Source organism: Heterodontus francisci, chromosome 15, assembly GCF_036365525.1.
Source record: "Heterodontus francisci isolate sHetFra1 chromosome 15, sHetFra1.hap1, whole genome shotgun sequence".
NCBI lineage: Eukaryota > Metazoa > Chordata > Chondrichthyes > Heterodontiformes > Heterodontidae > Heterodontus > Heterodontus francisci.
Genome location: NC_090385.1, coordinates 321916 through 347987, shown reverse-complemented (window position 1 = coordinate 347987; position 26072 = coordinate 321916). Strand labels below are relative to the sequence as shown.

The 26072-nt window shown below is 46.2% G+C and overlaps 1 protein-coding gene across 1 annotated transcript in view; it reads left to right on the top strand.

Moving 5' to 3' along the window:
• The window catches only part of LOC137377454 (glypican-6-like), a 351856-nt gene that overhangs the window by 111396 nt on the left and 214388 nt on the right, over positions 1–26072 (top strand). Inside the window, exon 2 of the mRNA XM_068047033.1 lies at positions 23149–23307. Coding sequence (XP_067903134.1) covers positions 23149–23307 — 159 coding nt within the window. The remainder of the gene's footprint in view (positions 1–23148; positions 23308–26072) is intronic.

The window sequence follows — 26072 nt, the reverse complement described above, 5'->3', positions numbered from 1 at the left end:
GGCTATAAACTGAGAGAGGGGAATATGCAGCGAGACCTGGGTGATCTCATACACCAGTCACTGAAGGTAAGCATGCAGGTGCAACAGGCGGTAAAAAAGGCAAATGGTATGTTGGCCTTCATAGTAAGAGGATTTGAGTACAGGAGCAGGGATGTCTTGCTGCAATTATATAGGGCCTTAGTGAGGCCACTCCTGGAATATTGTGTGCAGTTTTGGTCTCTTTATCTGGGAAGGATGTTCTTGCTATAGAGGGAGTGCAGCGAATGTTCCTGGGATGGCGGACTGACGTATGAAGAGAGATTGAGTCGGTTAGGATTATATTTGCTGGAGTTCAGAAGAGTGAAGGGGGATCTCATAGAAACTTATAAAATTCTAACAGGACTTGACAGGGTAGATGCAGGAAGGATGTTTCCGATGGTGGGGTAAACCATTCAGGACTGAGATGAGGAGAAATTTCTTCACCCAGAGAGTGGTGAGACTGTGGAATTCGCTACCACAGAAAGCACTTGAGGCCAAAACATTGTATGTTTTCAAGAAGGAGTTAGATATAGCTCTTGGGTCTAAAAGAATCAAAGGATATGGGGCAAATGCCGGAACAGGCTACTGAATTGGATGATCAACCATGATCATAATGAATGGTGGAGCAAACTTGAAGGGCCAAATGGCCTACTCCTGCTCCTATTTTCTATGTTTCTATGTTTTATCCCCTGGTTGAAATGCTCGGGTCTTGGCATGCTTGTCTGCTCATTTCTTCATGGTTGTTTGTGAAGCTTTAAGGTGTTTCTGAGCCACTTTGCAGGCTCTTGTGAGCTGCTCCCAGAACACGGATAAGTAATCTAACATGGAAGATTCGTCCCTCTGTTCTAAAAAGTTTTCTTTGATTAGTTTTAGAGGACGTCTTACCTCATGTCCATAAACTATTTGAAAAGCACTAAAACCGTTAGACTCATTGGTGAATCCCAGGTGGCAAACAAAAGAAATTCCAACCTTTTGTCCCAGTCATGGGGATATTCTTGACAGTATGCCCTGATCATCGTTTTGAGTGTTTGATGGTACTGTTCTAAAGCCGGCGCCATGTGCTAGTGAGTATAGGAATAGGAGGATAGAGCAGATGAATGGTGGCTGAGGAGATGGTGCAGGAGGGAGGGTTTTAGTTTCCTAGATCACTGGGTCTGTTTCTGGCAAAGGTGGGACCTGTACAAGTTGGATGGATTGCACCTGAACCAGAACGGGACCAACATCCTTGCTGGGAGGTTTGCTAGTGCTGTTGGGGAGGGGTGGGGGTTTAACTAATTTGGCAGGGGGATGGGATACAGAGTGGAGGTACAGTAGGGAGTGATGCACAGTCAAATATAGAAGAGAAACTGAGTCAGTCTGGAAGGCACAGCAAATATAGATCTGTTAAGGCACAAGTGAAAAATGCAAGGCTGGATTGCATCTATTTTAATGCAAGGAATCTTACTAGGAAGGCAGATGAATTGAGGGCGTTGATTAGCACATGAGACTATGATATTATTGCTATCACAGAGACATGTTTGGGGGAGGGACAGGACTGGCAGCTCAATATTCCAGGGTACAGAATCTTCAGGTGTGACGGGGAAGGGTGTAAAAGAGGAGGTGGCATTGCACTGTTGATCAAGGAGTCAATTATTGCAGTAAGGAGAGATGATAACTTCCTCAAATGAGGCCATATGGGTAGAAATTAAAAACAAAAAGGGGGACAATCACTTGGCTGGGAGTGTACTACAGGCCTCCAAACAGTCAGGGAGAGATAGAGGAGCAGATATGTAGGCAAATCTCAGAGAGGTGTAAAAATAATAGGGTAATAATGGTAGGGGATTTTAACTTCCCCAATATCAACTCGCATAGCCTTAGTGAAAAAAGCTTAAAGGGGGCGGAATTCTTAAAATGTATACAGGAGAGCTTTTTCAGCCAGTAGGTAGAAAGTCCTACAAGAGAAGGGGCAGTACTGGACCTAATCCTAGGGAATGAAGCCGGTCAAGTGGTCGAAGTGTCAGTAGGGGAGCTTTTCGGGGATAGTGACCATAACTCTAAAATTTAAGGTAGTTATTGAAAAGGACAAAGATGGACCAGAAATAAAGGTACTGAAGTGGGGGAAGGCCGATTTTCAACATGATAAAACAGGATCTGGCCAACGTGGACTGGGAGCAACTACTTGTAGGAAAGTCTACATCAGACCAGTAGGAGTCATTCAAAGAGGAAATGGTAGGAGTTCAGAGCCAACATGTACCCGTTAACGTGAAGGGTCGGACCAACAAGTCCAGGGAACCCTGGATGTCAAGGGATATAGAGGATTGGATAAGGACAAAAAAGGAGGCTTATGGTAGATTCAGAGTGCTGAAAACAGTGGAGGCACTAGAGGAGTATAGAAAGTGTAGGGGGTACTTAAAGTCATTAGGAGAGCGAAGAGGGGACGTAAACAAACACTGGCGGGCAAGATAAAGGAAAATCCTAAGGCGTTTTATACGTATATTAAGGGTAAGAGGATAACCAGGGAAAGAGTAGTGCCCATTAGGGACCAAAGTGGCAAGGTACGTGTGGAGCCGGAGGATATAGGTGAGGTTTTAAATGATTACTTTTCATCTATGTTCACTGTGGAGAAGGACGATGTAGGTGTAGAGATCAGGGAGGGGGATTGTGATATACTTGAACATATTAGCACTGAAAGGGAGGAGGTATTAGCTGTTTTAGCGGGCTTACAAGTGGATAAATCCCCAGGCCCAGATGAGATGTATCCCAGGCTGTTATGTGAGGCAAGGGAGGAGATTGCAGGGGCTCTGACACAAATTTTCAAATCCTCTGGCCACAGTAAAGGTACCAGAGGATTGGAGGACAGCGAATGTGGTACTATTATTAAAAAAGGGTAGCAGGGATAAACCATGTAATTACAGGCCGGTGAGTCTAACATCAGTGATGGGGAAACTATTGGAAAGAATTCTGAGGGACAGGATTAATCTCCACTTGGAGAGGCAGGGGTTAATCGGCAATAGCCAGCGTGGCTTTGTCAGAGGGAGATTGTGTCTAACTAACTTGATTGAATTTTTCGAGGTGGTGGCCAGATGTGTCGATGAGTGTAAAGCAGTTGATGTAGTCTACATGGACTTCAATAAGGCTTTTGATAAGGTTCCGCATGGGAGATTGGTTAAGAAGGTAGGAGCCATGGGATCCAGGGCAATTTGGCAAATTGGATCCAAAATTGGCTTCGGGGCAGGAGGCAGAGGGTAATGGTCGAGGGCTGTTTTTGCTAGTGGAAGCCTGTGACCAGTGGTTTACCACAGGGATCGGTGCTGGGACCCTTGCTGTTTGTTGTGTACAATAATGATTGATAAGTGAATATAGGAGGTATGATCAGTATGTTCGCGGATGACACGAAAATTGGTGGTGTCGTAAGTAGTGAAGAGGAAAGCTTTAGATTACAGGACAATATAGCTGGGCTGGTAAGATGGGCGGTGCAGTGCCAAATGGAATTTAATCCTGAGAAGTGTCAGGTGATGCATTTTGGGAGGACTAACAAGGCAAGGGAATAGACAATGGATGGTAGGACCCGAGGAAGTACAGAAGGTTAGAGGGACCTTGGTGTACTTGTCCATGGATCACTGAAGGCAGCAGCACAGGTAGATTAGGTGGTTAGGAAAGCATATGGGATACTTGCCTTTATTAGTCAAGGCATAGAATATAAGAGCAGGGAGGTTATGATGGAGCTGTATAAAACACTAGTTAGGCCACAGCTGGAGTACTGTGTACAGTTCTGGGCACCACACGATAGGAATGATGTGATTGCACTGGAGAGGGTACAGAGGAGATTCGCCAGGATGTTGCCTGGGCTGGAGCATTTCAGCTCTGAAGAAAGACTGAAAAGGCTGGGGTTGTTTTCCTTAGAGCATAGAAGGCTGAGGGGGGACATGATTGAGGTATACAGAATTATGAGGGGCATTGATAGATTAGATAGGAAGAAACTTTTTCCATTAATGGAGAGGTCAATAACCAGGGGGCATAGAATTAAGGTAAGGGGGATTTGTGGAAAAATGTTTTCACCCAGAGGGTGGTTGGAATCTGGAACACACTGCCTGAAGAGGTGGTCGAGGCAGGAACCCTCAACATTTAATAAGTAGAATTAGAATTAGAATATTACAGCGCAGTACAGGCCCTTCGGCCCTCGATGTTGCGCGTATCATCTGACCTACACTATTCCATTTTCATCCATGTGTCTATCCAATGTCCACTTAAATGCCCTTAAAGTTGGCGAATCTACTACTGCTGCAGGCAGGGCGTTCCACGCCCTTACTACTCTCTGAGTAAAGAAACTACCTCTCACATCTGTCCTATATCTATCACCCCTCAACTTGAAGCTATGTCCCCTCGTGTTTGCCATCACCATCCGAGGAAAAAGACGCTCACTATCCACCCTATCTAACCCTCTGATTATCTTGTATGTCTCTATTAAGTCACCTCTCCTCCTCCTTCTCTCCAACGAAAACAACCTCAAGTCCCTCAGCCTTTCCTCATAAGACCTTCCCTCCATACCAGGCAACATCCTAGTAAATCTCCTCTGCACCCTTTCCATAGCTTCCACATCCTTCCTATAATGCGGTGACCAGAACTGCACGCAATACTCCAGGTGCGGTCTCACCAGAATTTTGTACAGCTGCAGCATGACCTCGTGGCTCCGAAACTCGACCCCCCTACTAATAAAAGCTAACACACCATATGCCTTCTTAACAGCCCTATTAACCTGGTTAGCAACCTTCAGGGATTTATGCACCTGGACACCAAGATCTCTCTGTTCATCTACACTACCAAGAATCTTCCCATTAGCCCAGTACTCTGCATTCCTGTTACTCCTTCCAAAGTGAATCACCTCACACTTTTCCACATTAAACTCCATTTGCCATCTCTCAGCCCAGCTCTGCAGCCTATCTATGTCCCTCTGTACCCTATAACACCCTTCGACACTATCCACAACTCCACCGACCTTCGTGTCATCCGCAAATTTACTAACCCACCCTTCTACACCCTCATCCAGGTCGTTTATAAAAATGACAAACAGCAGTGGCCCCAAAACAGAACCTTGCGGTACACCACTAGTAACTAAACTCCAGGATGAACATTTGCCATCAACCACCACCCTCTCTCTTCTTTCAGCTAGCCAATTTCTGATCCAAAGCTCTAAATCACCTTCAACCCCATACTTCCGTATTTTCTGCAATAGCCTACCGTGGGGAACCTTATCAAACGCCTTACTGAAATCCATATACACCACATCCACGGCTTTACCCTCATCCACCTGTTTGGTCACCTTCTCGAAAAACTCAATAAGGTTTGTGAGGCACGACCTACCTTTCACAAAACCGTGCTGACTATCGCAAATGAACTTATTCTTTTCAAGATGATTATAAATCCTGTCTCTTATAACCTTTTCCAACATTTTACCCACAACCGAAGTAAGGCTCACAGGTCTATAATTACCAGGGCTGTCTCTACTCCCCTTCTTGAACAAGGGGACAACATTTGCTATCCTCCAGTCCTCCGGCACTACTCCTGTCGACAATGACGACATAAAGATCAACAACAACGGCTCTGCAATCTCCTCCCTGGCTTCCCAGAGAATCCTAGGATAAATCCCATCTGGCCCAGGGGACTTATCTATTTTCACTCTTTCCAAAATTGCTAACACCTCCTCCTTGTGAATCTCAATCCCATCTAGCCTAGTAGGCTGTATCTCAGTAATCTCCTCGGCAACATTTTCTTTTTCTACTGTAAATACTGACGAAAAATATTCATTTAACGCTTCCCCTATCTCCTCTGATTCCGCACACAACTTCCCACTACTATCCTTGATTGGCCCTGTTCTAACTCTTATCATTCGTTTATAAGTATTTAGATGAGCACTTGAAACGCCATGGCATACAAGGCAACGGCCAAAGTGCTGGAAAATGGGATTAGATTAGTGCGGTGCCTGATGGCTGTCACAGACACGATGGGCCGAAGGGCCTGTTTCTGTGCTGTATGACTCCATGCCTGTACTTAAGCAGAGAATTTGAGGTGCAGAGGGATCTAGGTGTTCTGGTACATGAGTCACAAAGGTTAGTCTGCAGGTACAGCAAGTCATAAGGAAGGCTTATGGAATGCTATCCTTTATTACGAGAAGATGTTTCAGGGTAGGCGGTGGCGTATTGGTATTATCACTGGACTAGTAACCCAGAGACCCAGGGTATTTCTCTGGGTTCCGAAGAAGGGTCACTGACCCGAAACGTTCACTCTGCTTCTCTTTCCACAGATGTTGCCAGACCTGCTGAGTGATTCCAACATTTCTTGTTTTTGTTTCAGATTTCCAGCATCCGCAGTATTTTGCTTTTATTTCTCTGGGGACATGGGTTCGAATCCCACCACAGCAGAAGGTGGAATTTGAATTTAATTAATAAATCTGGAATTAAAAGCTAGTCTAGTCCAATGATGGCCATGAAACCATTGTCGATTGTTGTAAAAACCCATCTGGTTCACTAATGTCCTTTTAGGGAAGGAAATCTGCTGTCTTTACCTGGTCTGGCCTACATGTGACTCCAGACCCACAACAATGTGGTTAACTCTTACATGCCCTCTGAAATGGCCTAGCAAACCACTCAGTTGTATCTAAGCGCTACGAAGTTAATTAAAAAAAAATTGAAATTAAAAGTAAGGATGTGATGCTTGTGTTATACAGTCATTGGTGAGACCACATCTCGAAAAGCATGTGTAGTTTTGCTCTCCTTATTAAAGAAAGGATGTAAATGCGTTGGAGGCGGTTCAGAGGAGGTTTACTAGATTGATACCTGGAATGAGCGATTGTTTTATGAGGAAAGGTTGGACAGACTGGGCTTACTTTCACTGGAGTTTAGAAAAGTGAGGGGAGACTTGAATGAAGTATATAAGATCCTGAACAGTCTTGACAAGGTGGATATGGAAAGGATGTCTTCTCTTGTGGGTAAGTCCCGAACTAGGGGGTACTGTATAAAATTAGAGGTCGCCCTTTTAGGATAGAGATGAGGAGAAATTTTTTCTCTGAGGGTTGTGCGACTTTGGAACTCTCTGCCTCAGGAGGTGGTATTGCAATGGATAGAAAATTGGTTGGCAGACAGGAAACCAAGAGTAGGAATAAACGGGTCTTTTTCCGAATGGCAGGCAGTGACTAGTGGGGATCGGTGCTAGAACCCAGCTATTCGCAATATATATTAATGATTTAGATGAGGGAACGAAATGTAATATCTCCAGATTTGCAGATGACACAAAACTGGGTGGGAGGTTGAGTTGTGAGGAGGTTGCAGAGAGGCTTCAGGGTGATTTGGACAGGTTGAGTGGGCTAATGCATGGCAGATGCTGTATAATGTGGATAAATGTGAGGTTATCCACTTTGGTAGCAAAAACAGGAAGGCAGATTATTATCTGGCTATAAACTGAGAGAAAGGAATATGCAACGAGACCTGGGTGTTCTCGTACACCAGTTGCTGAAGGTAAGCTTGCAGGTCCAATCGGCGGTAAAAAAGGCAAAGGGTATGTTGGCCTTCTTAGCGAGAGGATTCGAGTACAGGAGTGAAGAAGTCTTGTTGCAATTGTATAGAGCCTTGGTGAGATTGCACCTGTAGTATTGTGTGCAGTTTTCGTTTCCTCTTCTAAAGAAGGAAATACTTACCATGGAGGGAGTGCAATGGAAGTTCACCAGATGAATCCCTGGAATGGCAGGATTGTCTTATGAGGAGAGATTGATAAAACTGGGCCTGTATTCTGTAAAGTCTCGAAGAATGAGAGGTGATCTCATTGAAACTTACAAAATTCTTACAGGGCATGATAGGGTAGATATAGATAGGATGTTTCCCCTGGCTGGTGAGTCTAGAACCAGGGGCATAATCTCGGAATAAGGGGCAGGCCATTTAAGACTGAGATGAGGAGGAATTTCTTCACTCAGAGGGTGGTGGATCTTTGAAATTCTCTACCCCAGAGGGCTGTGGAAGCTCAATCATTGAGCATGTTCAAGACAGAAATCAATAGATATCTGGATACTAATGACATCAAGGGATAATGAGATAGCCTGGAAAAGTGGAGTTGAGATAGACGATCAGCCATGATCTAATTGAATGGCGGAGCAGGCTTGATGGCTGAATAGCCTGCTCCTGCTGCTATGTTCCTGTGAGTTAAATAAAGCCCGAAGATGGCGGCCTACCGCACTTACCTTCTGGGAGAGCAGAGGACATGCGGGAGAAAGACTAAGCGGGTAGCAGTTAACTAAATCCCGAGGATCACGGCCTACAGCACTTGCCTTTCGGGAGAGCAGTGGAGTCCAGGCGCGTCTGAGTTTGAAAAAAGTGAATAGTGACATCACAGGAAAGCTGTAAAGTGATTGGCTGGTGAGTAACTGCTGTTAGGGAGTATCTGTCAATACCTAGGTTAGTATACTACTGTTAGGGTGCGTGTGTAAATAGCTACAAATTAGAAAAAAACTTAAAATTAAAATTGATGTAACACCTTATAATTAATTAAGACATGCAAGCAGAAGGGAATAGCTGGTGAGTGTACTGTTCTGTGTTAGTACCAAGCTTAGGACACCAGAGTTAAGGTAGATCTATTAAAAGGTTGTGATTAGAATGGGTGGATTATTTTTCAGTCAGCACAGAGGTGATGGGCCAAGTGGTCTCTTTCTGTGCCGTTAGCTTTGTACAATTGTATGATTGAGTAGAATAGGCCTATACTGTTTGGAGTTTAGAAGGTTGAGATTTGATCTCATTGAAGATATAAAATGCCTAAGGTCTTGACCACTTAGATACTGAGGGGCTGTTACCTGGCTGGATGGTCTGATGTGAATGTGCCTCAACTCCACTTTCCTGTCTGCCCTCCCATAACACTTAACTCCCTTGTCTATTAATAATCTATCTAACTCAGCCTTGAATATATTCAATGACCCAGCCTCTACTGCTCTCTGAGGAAGCGAATTCAACAGACTAAACGCCTTCTGAGAGGAAAGAAATTCTCCTTCTCTCCTTAAATGGGAGACCCCTTATTTTTAAACTGCGTCCCCTAGTTCTAATCTCATCCACAACTGAAAACATCCTTCCAGCATCCACCCTGTCAAGTCACCTCAGGATCTTATATGTTTCAATAAGATCACCCCTCATTCTTCTAAACTCCAATGGGTATAGGGCCAACTTGTTCAAACTTTCCTCATAAGATAACCCTTCATTCCAGGAATCCATTGAGTGAACCTGCACTGAACTGCTTCTAATGCAATTTTATCCTTCTTTAAGTAAGGAGACCAAAACTGTACACAGTACTCCAGATGTGGTCTCACTAAGGCCCTGTACAGCTGTAGCAAAACTTACCTATTTTTATATTCTATTCCCTTTGCAATAAAATGACAACATTCCATTTGCCTTCCGACTCACTTGTTGCACCTGCACACTAACTTTTTGTTATTCATGTACCAGAACACGCAGATCCCTCTGTACCGCGGAGTTCTGGAGTCTCTTGCCATTCAAATAATATATTGTTTTTCCATTCTTCCTGCTAAAGTGGACATTCACATTTTCCCACATTATACTCCATCTGCCAAATTTTTGCCCACTCACTTAACCTATCTATATACCTTTGTAGACTCTTTGTGTCCTCTTGCAACTTAACTTCCTCCCTATCTTTGTGTCATCTGCAAATTTAGCTACCACGCATTCAGTCCCTTCATCCAAGTCATTGATGTAGATTGTAAATGGTTGAGACACCAATACTGATACCTGTGGCACATCACTAGTTACATCATGCCAACACAAAAATGACCCTTTATCTCTACTTTCTGCTTCCTTTTAGCTAGCCAATCCTCTATCCAAGCTAATATATAATAGAGGTATATAAAATTATGAGAGACATAGATAGGGTAGATAGCCAGAGTCTGTTTCCCATGGTAACTAGAGGGCATAGATTTAAGGTGAGAGGGAGGAGGTTTAAAGGGGATCAAAGGGGTAAATTTTTCACACAAAGAATAGTGGGTATCTGGAATGAGCTGCCTGAGGAGATGGTGGAGGCAGGAACAGTAGTGACATTTAAGAGGCATCTGGACAGGTACTTGAATGAGCAAGGCATAGAGGGATATGGAATTAATGCAGGCAGGTAGGATTAGTATAGATAGGTATTATGGTCGGCTTGGATGCTGTGAGCCGAAGGACTGTACGACTCTGACTCTAATATGTTACCCCCTACACCATGAACTCTTATTTTGTGTAGTAACCTTTGATGTGGCACCTGATCAAATGCCTTTTGGAAATCCAAGTACACCACATCTACAGGCTCCCCTTTATTCATGTTACTTGTTACTTCCTCAAAGAACTCTTAATAAATTAGGCAAATATGACTTCCCTTTCACAAAACCATGTTGATTCTGTCTGCTTGCATTATAATTTTCTAAATGTCCTGCTATAAGCTCGTCATTGGTGGATTCTAGGGTTTTCCCTGTGACAGATGTTAGGCTAACTGGCCTATAGTTTCCTGCTTTCTGTCTCCCCCCTTTCTTGAATACAGGTGTTACATTAACTATTTTCCAATCCACTGGGATCCTTCCAGAATCTAGGGAATTTTGGAAGATCACAACTAATGCATCTACCATAATAAAAGCAAAATACTGGAAATGCTGGAAACCCGAAATAAAAACAAGAATTGCTGGAAATACTCAGCAAGTCTGGCAGCATCTGTGGAGAGAGAAGCAGAGTTAACGGTTCAGGTCAGTGAACTTTCATCAGAACTGACAAATCAATGAGTCATAGAGTTATACAGCACAGAAACAGGCCCTTCGGCCCATCAAGCACCTAACTATTCTAATCCCATTTTCCACCACTTCGCCCGTAGCTTTGTATGCTATGGCATTTCAAGTGCTCATCTAAATACTTCTTAAATGTTGTGATGGTTCTTGCCTGTACCACCTCTTCAGGCAGTGCGTTCCAGATTTCAACCACCGTCTGGGTGAAAACATTTTCCCCTTCTAAACCTCCTGCCCCTTACCCTAAATCTATGCCCCCTGGTTTTTGACCCCTCCGCAAAGGGAAAAAGTTTCTTCCTATCTCACCTCTCAATGCCCCTCATAATTCTGTATACCTCAATCACATCCCCCCCCTCAGCCTTCTCTGCTCTAAGGAAAACAACCCTAGACTTTTCAGTCTCTTTTCATAGCAGGAATGCTTCAGCCCAGGCAACATCCTGGTGAATCTCCTCTGCACCCTCTCCAGTGTAATCACATCCTTCCTATAGTGTGGTGCCCAGAACTGTACACAGTACTCCAGCTGTGGCTTAACTAGAGTTTTATGCAGCTCCATCATAACCTTAAAATAAAAGCAAAATACTGCGGATGCTGGAAATCTGAAACAAAAACAAGAAATGCTGGAATCACTCAGCAGGTCTGGCAGCATCTGTGGAAAGAGAAGCAGAGTTAACGTTTCAGGTCAGCGACCCTTCTTCGGTTCCGAAGAAGGGTCGCTGACCCGAAACGTTAACTCTGCTTCTCTTTCCACAGATGCTGCCAGACTTGCTGAGTGATTCCAGCATTTCTTGTTTTTGTTCCATCATAACCTTCCTGCTCTTATATTCTGTGCCTCGGCTGATGAAGGCAAGTATCCCATATGCCTTCCTAACCACCTTATCTACCTGTGCTGCTGTCTTCAGTGATCTATAGACAAGTATACCAAGGTCCCTCTGACCTTCTGTACTTTCTAGGGTCCTACCATCCATTGTATATTCCCTTGCCTTGTTAGTCCTCCCAAAATGCATCACGCACACTTCTCAGGATTAAATTCCATCTGGCACTGCTCCACCCATCTTACCAGCCCATCTATATCGTCCTGTAATCTAAAGCTTTCCTCCTCACTATTTACGACACCACCCATTTTCGTGTCAGCTGCGTACTTACGTATCATGCCTCCTATATTCACGTCTAAATCATTAATCTACACTACAAACAGCAAGGGTCCTAGCACCAATCCCTGCAGTACACCACTGGTCACCAGCTTCCAATCGCAAAAACAACCCTTGACCACCCTCTGCCTCCTGCCACTAAGCCAATTTTGGATCCAATTTGCCAAATTTCCCTGGATCCCATGGACTCTTACCTTCTTAACCAATCTCCCCTTATGAAAAGACTTACTGAAGTTCATGTAGACTACATCAACTGCTTTACCCTCAGCTACACATCTAGTCCCCGCCTCGAAAAATTCATTCAAGTTAGTTAGACTATTAGAAATATTAGAAATGTAAAAGGTTTTAAGCAAGTAACGCGGGGGTAGGGCAAGAGATAATCAAAGAGAAGGTGTTGATAGGACAAGGTCACAGAGAATAACTGGCCAGCAGGTCATGGAACAAAGGGAAACGGTATGTTAATGGTGTGAAAAGACAAAGCGTTAGTACAGAGAGGGTGTCAATTGACAGTAAAATGAACAGCCCTGGCCCCACGCACAAACATGAAAAAAAACAGTGGGTAGGCACAGTTGAAACAAACTAAACAAACTAAAATAAAATAAGCAAATAAAGAAAAAAAAAACGATTCATAGTCTGGGGTTCTTCCCTCTACAGCTTCCAACCTCATAGTCTCGCAACCGCGGACAGCCCGCTTCGACCTCCTTCCCAAAATCCACAAACAGGACTGTCCTAGCAGACCCATTGTGTCAGCCTGCTCTTGCCCCACTGAACTTATTTCGTCCTATCTTGACTCTATCTTTTCTCCCCGGTCCAGTCTCTTCCCACCTACATCTGTGACTCTTCTGATGCCCTATGTCATTTTGACAATTTCCAGTTTCCTGGCCCTAACCGCTTCCTCTTCACTGTGGATGTCAAATCTCTCTACACCTCCATCCCCCACCAGGATGGTTTGAGGGCTCTCTGCTTCTTCCTTGAACAGAGGCCCAACCAGTCCCCATCTACCACCAACCTCCTCCACCTGGCTGAACTTGTTCTCACATTGAACAACAACTTCTTCAACTCCAATCATTTCCTTCACGTAAAAGGTGTTGCTATGGGTACCCGCATGGGACCTAGTTATGCCTGTCTTTTTGTGGGATATGTTGAACATTCCTTGTTCCAGTCTTACTCAGACCCCCTCCCCCAACTCATTTTCCGGTACACTGATGACTGTATCGTTGCCGTTTCCTGCTCCTGCCTGGAACGAGAAAACTTTGGCAACTTTGCTTCCAATTTCCACCCTTCTCTGACCTTCACATGGTCCATCTCCGACACTTCCCTTCCCTCCCCTTCATCGACTTCTCTGTGTCCATCTCTGGGGATAGGCTATCTACTAATATTCATTATACGCCCACTGACTCCCACAGCTACCTCGACTACGCTTCTTCACTCCCTGCCTCCTGTAAGGACTCCATTCCATTCTCCCAGTTTCTCCGTCTCCGGCGCATCTGCTCTGATGATGCAGCCTTCCACGACAGCGCTTCTGATATGTCTTCCTTTTTCCTCAACCGAGGATTCCCCAACTGTGGTTGACAGGGCCCTCAACCATGTCCGGCCCATTTCCCACACCTCTACCCTCACCCCTTCTCCTCCCTCCCAGAACCGTGAGAAGGTTCCCGTTGACCTCACTTTCCACCCCACCAGCCTCCGCATCCAAAGGATCATCCTCCGCCATCTCCAGCGTGATGCCACTACCAAACACATCTTCCCCTGTCAGCATTCCGAAGGGATCGTTCCCTCTGTGATACCATCGTCCACTCCACCATTACCCCTACCACCTTGTCCCCTTCCCACATCACCTTCCCCTGCAATCGCAGGAGGTGTAATACCTGCCCATTTACCTCCTCTCTCCTCACTGTCCAAGGCCCCAAACACTCCTTTCAGGTGTAGCAGCGATTTAGTATGCTGTATTCGCTGCTGACAATGTGGTCTCCTCTACACTGGGGAGACCAAATGCAGATTGAGTGACCGCTTTGCGGAACACCTTTGCTCAGTCCGTAAGCATGACCCCGAGCTTTCGGTTGTTCACCATTTCAACATCACCCCACCCCCCACCGCTGTCATGCTGACATCTCTGTCCTGGGATTGCTGCAGTGTTTCAGTGAACATTAACGCAAGCTCGAGGAACAGCATCTCATTTACCGATCAGGCACGTTGCAGCCTGCCAGACTGAACATTGAGTTCAGTAATTTCACAGCATGAAGTGCACCCCTTTTTATTTATTTATTTATTTTAAAAAAAATTTATTTTAGCTTGTTTACTTTGTTTCTACTTACCCACTTTTTTTTTTATGTTTGTGCTTGGGGCCATTTTACTGTCAACTGTACTAACGCTTTGTCTTTCAGCACACCATTAACATACCGTTTGCCTTTGTTCCATGACCTTCTGGTCAGTTATTCTCTGTGACCTTGTCCTATCAACACCTTCTCTTTTGTTATCTCTTGCCCTACCCCCGCTTTACTTGCTTAAAACCTTTTACATTTCTAATATTTGTCAGTTCCAAAGAAGGGTCACTGACCTGAAATGTTAACTCTGCTTCTCTCTCCACAGATGCTGCCAGACGTGCTGAGTATTTCCAGCATTTCTTGTATTTATTATTAATGCATCTTCTATCTCTGCAACCACTTCTTTTGAGACCCTTGGCCATTAGGTCTTGGGGCCTTGTCAGCCTTTAGCTCTGATAGTTTTCCCAGTATCTTTTCCCTGATGATTGAGATTGTTTTAAGGTCTTCCCTCCCTTTTACTTCTTGTTTTTCAAGTATCTTTGGGATTTTTCTTGTACCTTCGACCATGAAGACCGACACAAAATTAAAGGTCTGCTCGGGCATGCAATTGAAATCCGACCCGACCACATCCAACCCAAACCTGACCCGGGCCCGAGTCCTTTGATTTTTTTCCCGCGCCCGACCCAACCTGACCACTGGAATGAAGTTAATTATATCAGAGGTTGTGACAAAAGGCAGCACTGTGTCCGACCCGGCCCGACTCGACCCGAGCTGGAATGCCCGACCCGAACCTGACACGTCATCGGGTCTGGTCGGGTAGCCATGCTCTGCACAAAATACCTACTCAGTGCTTCCTTGTTGCCCATTATTAATTCCCCAGACACTCTCTCCAGAGGACCAATACAATCTGTTTTTATATTTCTAGCTATCTTTCTGTCATACTCTGATTTCTTCCTTTTTTTATTCATTCTTTGCTGGTTTTTAAAATCTGTCTAATCTTCTGATCTACCACTTCTTTCTTTTCTTTTGGGCCTCCTTATCTCGAGAGACAATGGATACGCGCCTGGAGGTGGTCAGTGGTTTGTGAAGCAGCGCCTGGAGTGGCTATAAAGGCCAATTCTGGAGTAACAGGCTCTTCCACAGGTGCTGCAGAGAAATTTGTTTGTTGGGGCTGTTGGACAGTTGGCTCTCCCCTTGCGCCTCTGTCTTTTTTCCTGCCAACTACTAAGTCTCTTCGACTCGCCACAATTTAGCCCTGTCTTTATGGCTGCCCGCCAGCTCTGGCGAATGCTGGCAACTGACTCCCACGACTTGTGATCAATGTCACACGATTTCATGTCGCGTTTGCAGACGTCTTTATAACGGAGACATGGACGGCCGGTGGGTCTGATACCAGTGGCGAGCTCGCTATACAATGTGTCTTTGGGGATCCTGCCATCTTCCATGCGGCTCACATGGCCAAGCCATCTCAAGCGCCGCTGACTCAGTAGTGTGTATAAGCTGGGGATGTTGGCCGCTTCAAGGACTTCTGTGTTGGAGATATAGTCCTGCCACCTGATGCCAAGTATTCTCCGAAGGCAGCGAAGATGGAATGAATTGAGACGTCGCTCTTGGCTGGCATACGTTGTCCAGGCCTCGCTGCCGTAGAGCAAGGTACTGAGGACACAGGCCTGATACACTCGGACTTTTGTGTTCCGTGTCAGTGCGCCATTTTCCCACACTCTCTTGGCCAGTCTGAACATAGCAGTGGAAGCCTTACCCATACGCTTGTTGATTTCTGCATCTAGAGACAGGTTACTGGTGATAGTTGAGCCTAGGTAGGTGAACTCTTGAACCACTTCCAGAGCGTGGTCGCCAATATTGATGGATGGAGCATTTCTGACATCCTGCCCCATGATGTTCGTTTTCTTGAGGCTGATGGTTAGGCCAAATTCATTGCAGGCAGACGCAAACCTGTCGATGAGACTCTGCAGGCATTCTTCAGTGTGAGATGTTAAAGCAGCATCGTCAGCAAAGAGGAGTTCTCTGATGAGGACTTTCCGTACTTTGGACTTCGCTCTTAGACGGGCAAGGTTGAACAACCTGCCCCCTGATCTTGTGTGGAGGAAAATTCCTTCTTCAGAGGATTTGAACGCATGTGAAAGCAGCAGGGAGAAGAAAATCCCAAAAAGTGTGGGTGCGAGAACACAGCCCTGTTTCACACCACTCAGGATAGGAAAGGGCTCTGATGAGGAGCCACCATGTTGAATTGTGCCTTTCATATTGTCATGGAATGAGGTGATGATACTTAGTAGCTTTGGTGGACATCCGATCTTTTCTAGTAGTCTGAAGAGACCACGTCTGCTGACGAGGTCAAAGGCTTTGGTGAGATCAATGAAAGCAATGTAGAGGGGCATCTGCTGTTCGCGGCATTTCTCCTGTATCTGACGAAGGGAGAACAGCATGTCAATAGTCGATCTCTCTGCACGAAAGCCACACTGTGCCTCAGGGTAGACGCGCTCGGCCAGCTTCTGGAGCCTGTTCAGAGCGACTCGAGCAAAGACTTTCCCCACTATGCTGAGCAGGGAGATTCCACGGTAGTTGTTGCAGTCACCGCGGTCACCTTTGTTTTTATAGAGGGTGATGATGTTGGCATCGCGCATGTCCTGGGGTACTGCTCCCTCGTCCCAGCACAGGCATAGCAGTTCATGTAGTGCTGAGAGTATAGCAGGCTTGGCACTCTTGATTATTTCAGGGGTAATGCTGTCCTTCCCAGGGGCTTTTCCGCTGGCTAGGGAATCAATGGCATCACTGAGTTCCGATTTGGTTGGCTGTATGTCCAGCTCATCCATGACTGGTAGAGGCTGGGCTGCATTGAGGGCAGTCTCAGTGACAGCATTCTCCCTGGAGTACAGTTCTAGGTAGTGCTCAACCCAGCGGTCCATCTGTTTGCGTTGGTCAGTGATTATGTCCCCCGATTTAGATTTGAGGGGGGTGATCTTCTTGATGGTTGGCCCAAGAGCTCTCTTCATGCCATCATACATTCCTCTGATGTTTCCGGTGTCTGAGGCCAGCTGAATATGACTGCATAGGTGTTGCCAGTAGTCGTTTGCGCAACGCCTAGCTGTTCTTTGTGCAGTACTTCTGGCTGCTTTAAGTGCTGCGGATGTTAAATCGCTGGGGGCTTTCTTGTAGTTCAAAAGTGCAATGCGCTTAGCGGCTATGACAGGTTCCAGCTCTTCATTATGAGATTGACACCAGTCTGCATTTCTCTTCGCACTTTTGCCGTAGGTGGTCAAAGCTGACTCATAGATGGCGTCTCTGATGTGGGCCCACTTGGTCTCAGCATCCCCTGTGGGAGTGTTTTGAAGGGCTGTTACAAGTGAATTTAGAAATTTTTGTAACAGCTGTGGGTGAGAAATTCTGCTCGTGTTGATGCGCGGGTGGCCCTTCTGCTTGGAATGATGCAACTTCTTTGGTCTGAGTCTAACCTTGCTGCACACCAGGGAGTGGTCGGTGTCGCAGTCCGCACTGTGGAAGCTGCGTGTGATTTGAACACTGTTTAAGGCGGCTCGCCTTGTGACAATGAGGTCTAGCTGGTGCCAACGACGTGATCTTGGGTGCCTCCATGAAACCTGGTGACAGGGTTTAGTGTGAAAGAACGAGTTGGTGATGCAGAGGTTATGATAGGTACACAACTCAAGCAGTCTCTGCCCGTTCTCATTCATCCTTCCAACGCCATAGCGCCCAAGGCAGGAGGGCCATGAGTCATGGTCGGCCCCAACCCTGGCATTAAAGTCCCCCAGCAGGAATAGGTGTTCGGTGTTGGGGATGCTGCTAATGATGTTATGGAGTTGTTCATAGAACTGGTCTTTAGCTTCAGGTGCGGAACAGAGTGTTGGAGCATAGATGCTGAGTAGGTGTACTGGACCAGAGGTGGTGAGCAGTCGGATGGACAGTATGCGTTCCGAGCCATTTGAGGGAGGCTCTATCATGCTGAGCAAGGAGTTTCTGATGGCGAAGCCCACTCCATGCTGTCTTGGTTCTTCAGGATCCCTGCCCTGCCAGAAGAAGGTGTAGTCTTGCTCTGCTAGAGAGCCACTCGCGGGGAGGCGAGTCTCCTGAAGTGCTGCAATGTCCACATTGAGTCTACTGAGCTCGTTGTTAATGATGGCGGTCTTCCGAGAATCGTTGATTTGTGTAAGGTCTTCCGACAGGCCAGGACACATAGTTCTGACGTTCCAGCTTGCAAAGCGAAGGGCTGGTACCTTCTTTCCTTTTTTCATGTTGTTTGGTGCGGTGTATCAGTCCACCTTTCGGGCAATGACCCTGAGCTCCAAGCACCCATTGAAGCAGGCAGACTGTGGCGGGACAGAACCTTATTGACCGGGGGCTGCCCGGTTTGAGGCGGGCGGTAGCTGTCCAGTGAGGTGCAATGACCTCTCCCACCGACAAAGGCAACCCGTGGCGCCCAGTTTCTACGCCAATTTATCTGGACTTATAACCCGTAACTGCTGCCTTCCGTGTTGTTTCAGTCGCTGTGAGGCAACTATGGAGTGACCTCTCCATGGCGCATGCCTGGGCAAATTTATGGAGGTTGAGAGTTGCCCAGTCGTCAAAACCCCCCTCTCGGCCTTTCTGGTGGGGTCCAAAGGAGTGCAGGACACGACGTTTGGCACCAGTATGGCTGCAGGAACTGCCGGAAACATGCCAAAGGTGACACATGACCGCCTACGGGGTTCCGCTCCGGATTTTCTGTTAGGGTTTACTCCCTTAGCCTTGGTCTCTCCCGAGACGCCCACAAGGCAGTGGGGTTGTTGGGGCCCCTACACAGGTGTAGGATGGTGCCGGTGGGAGGAGGGGATGCAAGGGGGAGGGGTAGAGGGAGGAGGGGGGGGTGCAGGGGAAGGGGGTGCGGGGTGAAGATGGTGCGAGGGGGGGCGGGCTGGGACGGGGTTGTGAGGGGGTGAGCTGAGAGGGTGGAGCAGGGAAGGGGAAGGGGGGTAAAGGGGGGGGGGAGGGGGGGTGGAATCTGGTGCAGGTAATAAGCCATTTCCTCAGTGCCCACCATCGACGTCCGGAAAGCTCATCCACGTCCTTCGGGAGGTGAAGCATCATTTGGCAGACTTAGAGGTGATTACATTTGCTAAGGGTTTTTTTTTTTGCAGTGGTTTAAATAAAGGCATGCAGCATTGCCGACAGTGCGCTGCAGATGCTCTCCGAGCCATCTCCCGCGGGCGCTTTGAAGTTGCGGCCGGGGGGGCCGTTCGTGGATTTTTTGGGTGTTCGGGGCACCTTTTCACAGGACTTCTCTCGGGTCCCGCAGCTCCTTCTTCACCTCAATGGACTTACCGCATGCCGTGGCTGCAGACACTCTGGACTGTGAAGACAGCAGGATCGGAGATTAAAGTATCGGCAGCTGTTCTCGTCAGTTTCATCCGGATCACTAATCTTCACAGTATTGTCCACTTTTTCTTTCAATTTGATACTATCTTTAACTTCCTTAGATAGCCACGGATGGTGCATCCTTCTCATAGTCTTTTCACTGGCATTGATCTTTGTTGAGAGTTATGAACTATCTCCTTAAATGTCTGCCACTGCTTCTCTTCTTTTGGCATTTCATCACAGACGATGATTTTGGGAAGGTTGTACTCATCGGTTGCAGGCCCGCTGGTGGCTAGTCAGGCCTATCCGTGACTGGCAGATTCTCTCACAGTGAGTGCAACTGAAGGTGTAGTCGCTGCTGGGGGCAATTGAATCTATCCTTCTCCTTTTCTCTTTCATGCTAGTTCTTCGCTCAGTCTCAAAGGAGTCTGTAGCCCTCCTGATGTAGCATCTCCAGGCATCACAATCTATGGCCTGCGCTTCTCACTGGCGATGGTCGATGTGGCACACAGAGAGGAACTTCTTCAGGGAGTCCTTGAAACGTTTGCGTGGGGCTCCTCTGTTCCTTTGACCAGTGGTCAGCTCTCCATACAACACTATCTTGGGCAGGCGACTGTTGTCCGTCTGGTAACGTGACCCGCCCAACACTGTTGTCTTTGCAGGATGTTGGCCTCAATGCTAGTGATGTTGGTTGTTTCCAGGACTTCAATGTTTGTGATGCAGTCCTGCCAGCGGATCTTGATGCTGCAGAGGCAGCGCTGATGGAAGCACTCTGGAAGGCATACATGACGGCGGTATAGAGCGCATGACTCGGCGCCATCCAGAACGGTAGTGAGGACTATGGCTTTGTCACTTTGAGTTTAGTCTGTGCTCTGAGGCCGTGGTTGCTCAAAACTCGTTTGTGGAGTCTGCCGAATGTACTGTTTGCTTTTGCGAGCCTGTTGTCCACTTCCTTGTCAATGGTGGCATCAAACGAGATGACGCTCCCCAAATAAGTAAATTGCTTGACAGCATTCAGCTTGGTTCCCTTGGTGACAATGCTTGGTCTATATTCTTTGAAGCAATTTCATGAAAATCAGTACGGACAAGTCAAGCAAAACAGCGACCTCTCGAGTCTGTTCCAAATCTCCAATGGTGTGAAGCAGGGATGTGTGCTGGCCCCAACCTTATTCACCATCTTTTTCAACATAACACTACAGCAGGCAACGAAAGACCTTAAGGAGGGAATTTACGTACACTTCCAGACTGATGGAGGCCTTTTCAACCTCGGGTGTCTTCAGGCTCACACAAAGACACAAGGAAACCTCATCCGTGGACTTCTTTTCACCAATGACTGCGCGCTCCTGGCCTACAGTCAGTCAGACCTGCAACATATAACAACACGTTTTTCCGAGGTGGCACAACTCTTCAGACTAAAAATCAGTTTAAAGAAAAGTGAAGTCCTGCATTAGTCTGCACACCGAGAAGAACTGTTTCTCTATTGTCCTATCTTTTAACCTAATTTCCCAGTTTACTTTGACCAACTCTGTCTTCATACCTTTTTAATTGCCTTTAAGTTGAAAACGCTAGTCTTCGATCCACACTTCTCGCCCTCAAACTGAATGTGAAATTCTATCATGTTATGATCACTGTTGCCAGGAGGCTCATTTACTATGAGGTCATTAATTAATTTTGTCTCATTGTACATTGCCAGATTGAGAATAGCCTGCTCCCTGGTTGGCACTAGAACATACTGCTCTAAGAAATTGTCCCGAATACACTCTATGAACTCATCTTCCAGGCTACCTTTGCCAATCTGATTCATCCGATCTATATGCATATTAAAATCACCCTTTCTACCATCTCCGCTTCTACTGATTAGTTTGTCAGCATCCTCTTCCTTAGTAAACACCGATACAAAGTACTCCGTAAGTATTCTAGCCATGCCCTGTGCCTCTCAGCATATATCACCCTATTTGTCCCTAATAGGACCCTACCCACCTGTTATTACCTGCTTACTATTTACATGCTGGGAAAAGATTTTTCAGTTCCCTTCCTTGTTAACTGTCATTCTATTTCATATTCGATCTTTGCCAATCATATTTTCCTCATCACTTCCCCTCTCAATTTATTGTATTTGGCCTGGTTCTCGCTTGAAGAAGTCACTTGACATACTCCATCTTTTTTTGTTTCATCATATTCTCTATCTCCCTCGTCATACAACGAGCCTTGGCTTTGGTTCCCTTACCTTTTGCAATGTGCCTAGCCTGTACCTGAAACATCTCCTCCTCAAAGATCAGCCATTTCTCTGATACAGATTTCCCTGTCAATCTTTAGTTCCATTTTACCCTGGCTAGATCCCCTCTCATCCCATTGAAGTTAGTCCTCAGCCAATTTAGAAGTTCTGCTTTAGATCGTTCCTTGCTCTTCATTGCTAACCTAAACCTTATGTTATAATGATCACTCTTACCCAAGTGTTCCTGCACAGACACTTGGCCTGCCTCATTCCCAGCTCCAGCAATGCCTCCTTCCTAGTTGGACTGAGAACATACTAGTCAAGGAAGTTCTCCTGAACACATTTCAGAAATTCCTTCCCCTTCTCCTTTTACTCTAACGTTAATTTGGATAATTAAAGTCACCCGATATCACCACTCTATAGTTCTTTCATCTCTCTGATTTCCTTGCAGATTTGGTCCTCTCTCTCTATTTGGAGGCCTATAGAATACCCTGAGTAGTGTGATCATACCCTTTTTGCTTCTCAGCTCTAACCAAATGGATTCTGTCTTTGCCCCTTAAAGGACATCCTCTCTTTGCAACATTACAATGTCTTCTCTAATCAGTCCTGCCACCTCGCCTCCCATTTTCCCTTCCCCATCTTTTCTGAACACATTATTTCCTTGAATATTAAGCGCCCAGCCCTCACCTTTTTTAAGCCACTTTTCCGTTATTGCCACTACATCATTATTCTCGCATGGCTATTTGTGCTTGTAGCTCACCAATTTTATTCACATCCTTTGTGCATTTACATACATTCATTGTAAACCTGTCTTTGTATTCCTTATAGTCCTTCTTAGTCTGCTACTATTTAATATGGTACTACTTCCTTTGCTAGTACTATCCAACACACACTCCTTTATGCACCTTATTCCTCTTTTCTACTTCTATATGCTGGTGCCCATCCCCCTGCCAATTTAGTTTAATAATTTGTAGTAACTTCGATACTTGGACCCTTAAATCTCTCCGCTCCACCACTGTTCACAGCTTGTCACAATTTAGAAAATACTCTGATCTGTCTTTTTTGGGTCCAATCACACTTCCCAATATTGAACTCCATCTGGCACAGTTTTGCCCTGCACTCAATAATGGTGACCATGAAGCTACCAGATTGTTGTAAAAATCTACGTTGTCCACTACTCTCCTTTAGGGAAGGAAATCTGCTGTTCTTGCCCGGTTTGACCTATATGCGATTTGAGAGCCACAGCAAAATGATTCATTGATTCCTACTGCCCTCTGAAAGGGCCTACCTAGCAAGCCACTCAGTTGTAATGGGGTAAAGATGTGTTTTTTTCAAATCTTGTTTACAATTGCTGTCTTATGTGCCCAGGAAATCACCTGAAGGTGTGTCCCCAGCTCTACACATGCTGTACAACTGAAATGGAGGAAAAACTCAGCCATCAAGGTCAGCTAGAGTTTACAAAAGCCGTGCTAGAGACCAGCAACGCTCTGCAGTCAACATTTGCTTCGAGGTATAAGAAGTTTGATGGTAAGTCCTGGGGAGAAATGTAATTTGTTGGATATAAAGTAGTTGCTTGTATTGGTAGTCTTGGGATTCCAATATCCTCTTTCTCGTTCTGTTGTTGAACTGTTCAACAGCAATAAATACAGCGCAAGAACATCATTCAGGAGCATTGTGACAACTGTTAGCAAACAATCAGATCAGAGTACAGTCTATGGTAAGTAAACAGATTGCACAGTGGGAGGGTGCTGAGAGTGTTTGTGTGGGGAGAGCAAATGGAAGAACGTTCAGTGATGGAGCTGGGTTCCATTGAATCTGAGGCCCCATCATATGACCAGGGACCAATGATTGCCATCCGCCACTAAATAAGGAACATATAGGCTAGAACAAAGTATAAATATCCAACAATGAGGTGCTATTTAAATACCCCAAAATTCTTCGTGTCAACTTTAAGGCCATAACTAGAATCCTAAATTGAATAAGACCCAAGTCTGCAAATGGAGAGAAGAAAAGCCTAGAAGGGCTGGCCTGGGACATAACTTTGTATATCAAGGACAATTTGAATCCATCGGGATCTTGTACAGGGAACCATGCTCTCCCTTGCCTCTTGACGGAACTGAGATGCCATAGTCTGTGGAAAACCCTACAATGTGTTGTACCCAGACGTCTGAAAGATATTTGGCAAAGTTTCACACGGAGGGATATTGGTCTGTGCAGCCAAACTCCCTCTCAAGTTCCCCCCACCCGAGCCCTAAATTCTCATATCTCCCCTCATGCCCATTGTTAGCTCATCTTGTCCACGAGACCCAACTCCTGCTCCCTTGAACCTATTCCCACTAAACTGCTGACCACCCAACTTCCTCTACTGGTCCCCATGTTAGCCGATATTTTGAAAAGTTCTCTTTCCTCTGGTACTGTCAATCTCTCCTTCAAATCTGCCTTTATCACCTATCTCCTCAGAAAACCAACCCTTGAACCCAGCATCCTTGCAAACTACCGTTCCATCTCCATTTCCCTTTCCTCACAAGTCCTTGAATATGTTGTCGCCTTCCAAATCCGTTCCCACCTTTCCTGGAATTCCATGTTTGAATCCCTGTAACCTGGTTTCCACTCCTGCCACAGTACCGAAACAGCTCTGATCAAAGTCACAAAAGATATCCCATGTGACTGTGATAATGGTAAACTTTCCTCCCCCTGTCCTTATCTTGTCTGCAGCCTTTGATGGAGCTGACCACACTATCCTCCTCCAGCACCCCTCTGTTACCCAGTTTGGGTGGGAGTGAACACCGCTTCCATTCTTATCTATCTACTTATAGAATTAGAACATTACAGCGCAGTACAGGCCCTTCAGCCCTCGATGTTGCGCCGACCTGTGAAACCATCTGACCTACACTATTCCATTTTCATCCATATGTCTATCCAATGACCACTTAAATGCCCTTAAAGTTGGCGAGTCTACTACTGTTGCAGGCAGGGCGTTCCACGCCCCTACTACTCTCTGAGTAAAGAAACTACCTCTCACATCTGTCCTATATCTATCACCCCTCAACTTAAAGCTATGTCCCCTCGTGTTTGCCATCACCATCCGAGGAAAAAGACTCTCACTATTCACCCTATCTAACCCTCTGATTATCTTATATGTCTCTATTAAGTCACCTCTCCTCCTCCTTCTCTCCAACGAAAACAACCTCAAGTCCCTCAGCCTTTCCTCGTAAGACCTTCCCTCCATACCAGGCAACATCCTAGTAAATCTCCTCTGCACCCTTTCCATAGCTTCCACATCCTTCCTATAATGCGGTGACCAGAACTGCACGCAATACTCCAGGTGCGGTCTCACCAGAGTTTTGTACAGCTGCAACATGACCTCGTGGCTCCGAAACTTGATCCCCCTACTAATGAAAGCCAGAGTATCACCTGCAATAGCTTCTCTTTCTGCTCTCAGTTACCTCTAGTATCCTCCAAAAATCTATCCTTGGCCCCCTCCTATTTCTCATCTACCTGCTGCTCCTTGGTGACTTTATCTGAAAACACACTGTCAATTTTCATGGGTTTGCTTTTCCCTACAGGAGGAGAGAAACAGAAGTTGGGACTGTTTCCAGGCCCCAAACTCACCCCCAGGGTGGAGAACAGGGTGTGGGGTGGGATGGGTGTTGGGGGAAGAAACAGTCACTTATTGGTATTTTCACGGTTGGGCCCCTTAATTGGCATGGAGACAGGCGCTCTGTCCACTGAAGGGCAGCCGGCGGGCTCTCGAAGCTGGAAGGCCAATCAGAGGCCTTTCAGCTTGAGAGGAGCAGCAGCCTGCAATGAATCTTAAGTAACAGAGAGGGTGCTTCAATATGGAGGTGCTCTCTCACCAACCTTTTTGAAATTTTAAGTAAAAATTGGTTCCTGCAACCAGGCCCCCACTATGGGGGAGGAGGAATCCCTCTACAGGGCGGACTGAGGTTGCTCTCGCACCCAGGCAGATAGGGAGGGCCTGTTGGCCTGCCTGGAGAGCTGGTCCCCCCCCTGCCCTGCCTCAGGATGCCCACCTCCAGGCAGTTAAACTGCCCCCCGCCGGTCCGAAAAACTGGAGGCCGACAGGAAAATTCCAGTCAGGCTTCTTTAATTGCAGTTAACAAGGCTCCTAATGAGCCTAATCAGCTACCCACCTTGAACCCACCTCAGCAAAAATGGTTGACACAGGGAATGACATTGGGAAATCGGCACGTCAGTCAGCACCAGTATTTTTGGGCCCAGGTCTGCCTCCGTTCCTGCCCCTGTAGGGCCCGAAAATCCTGCCCCACAGG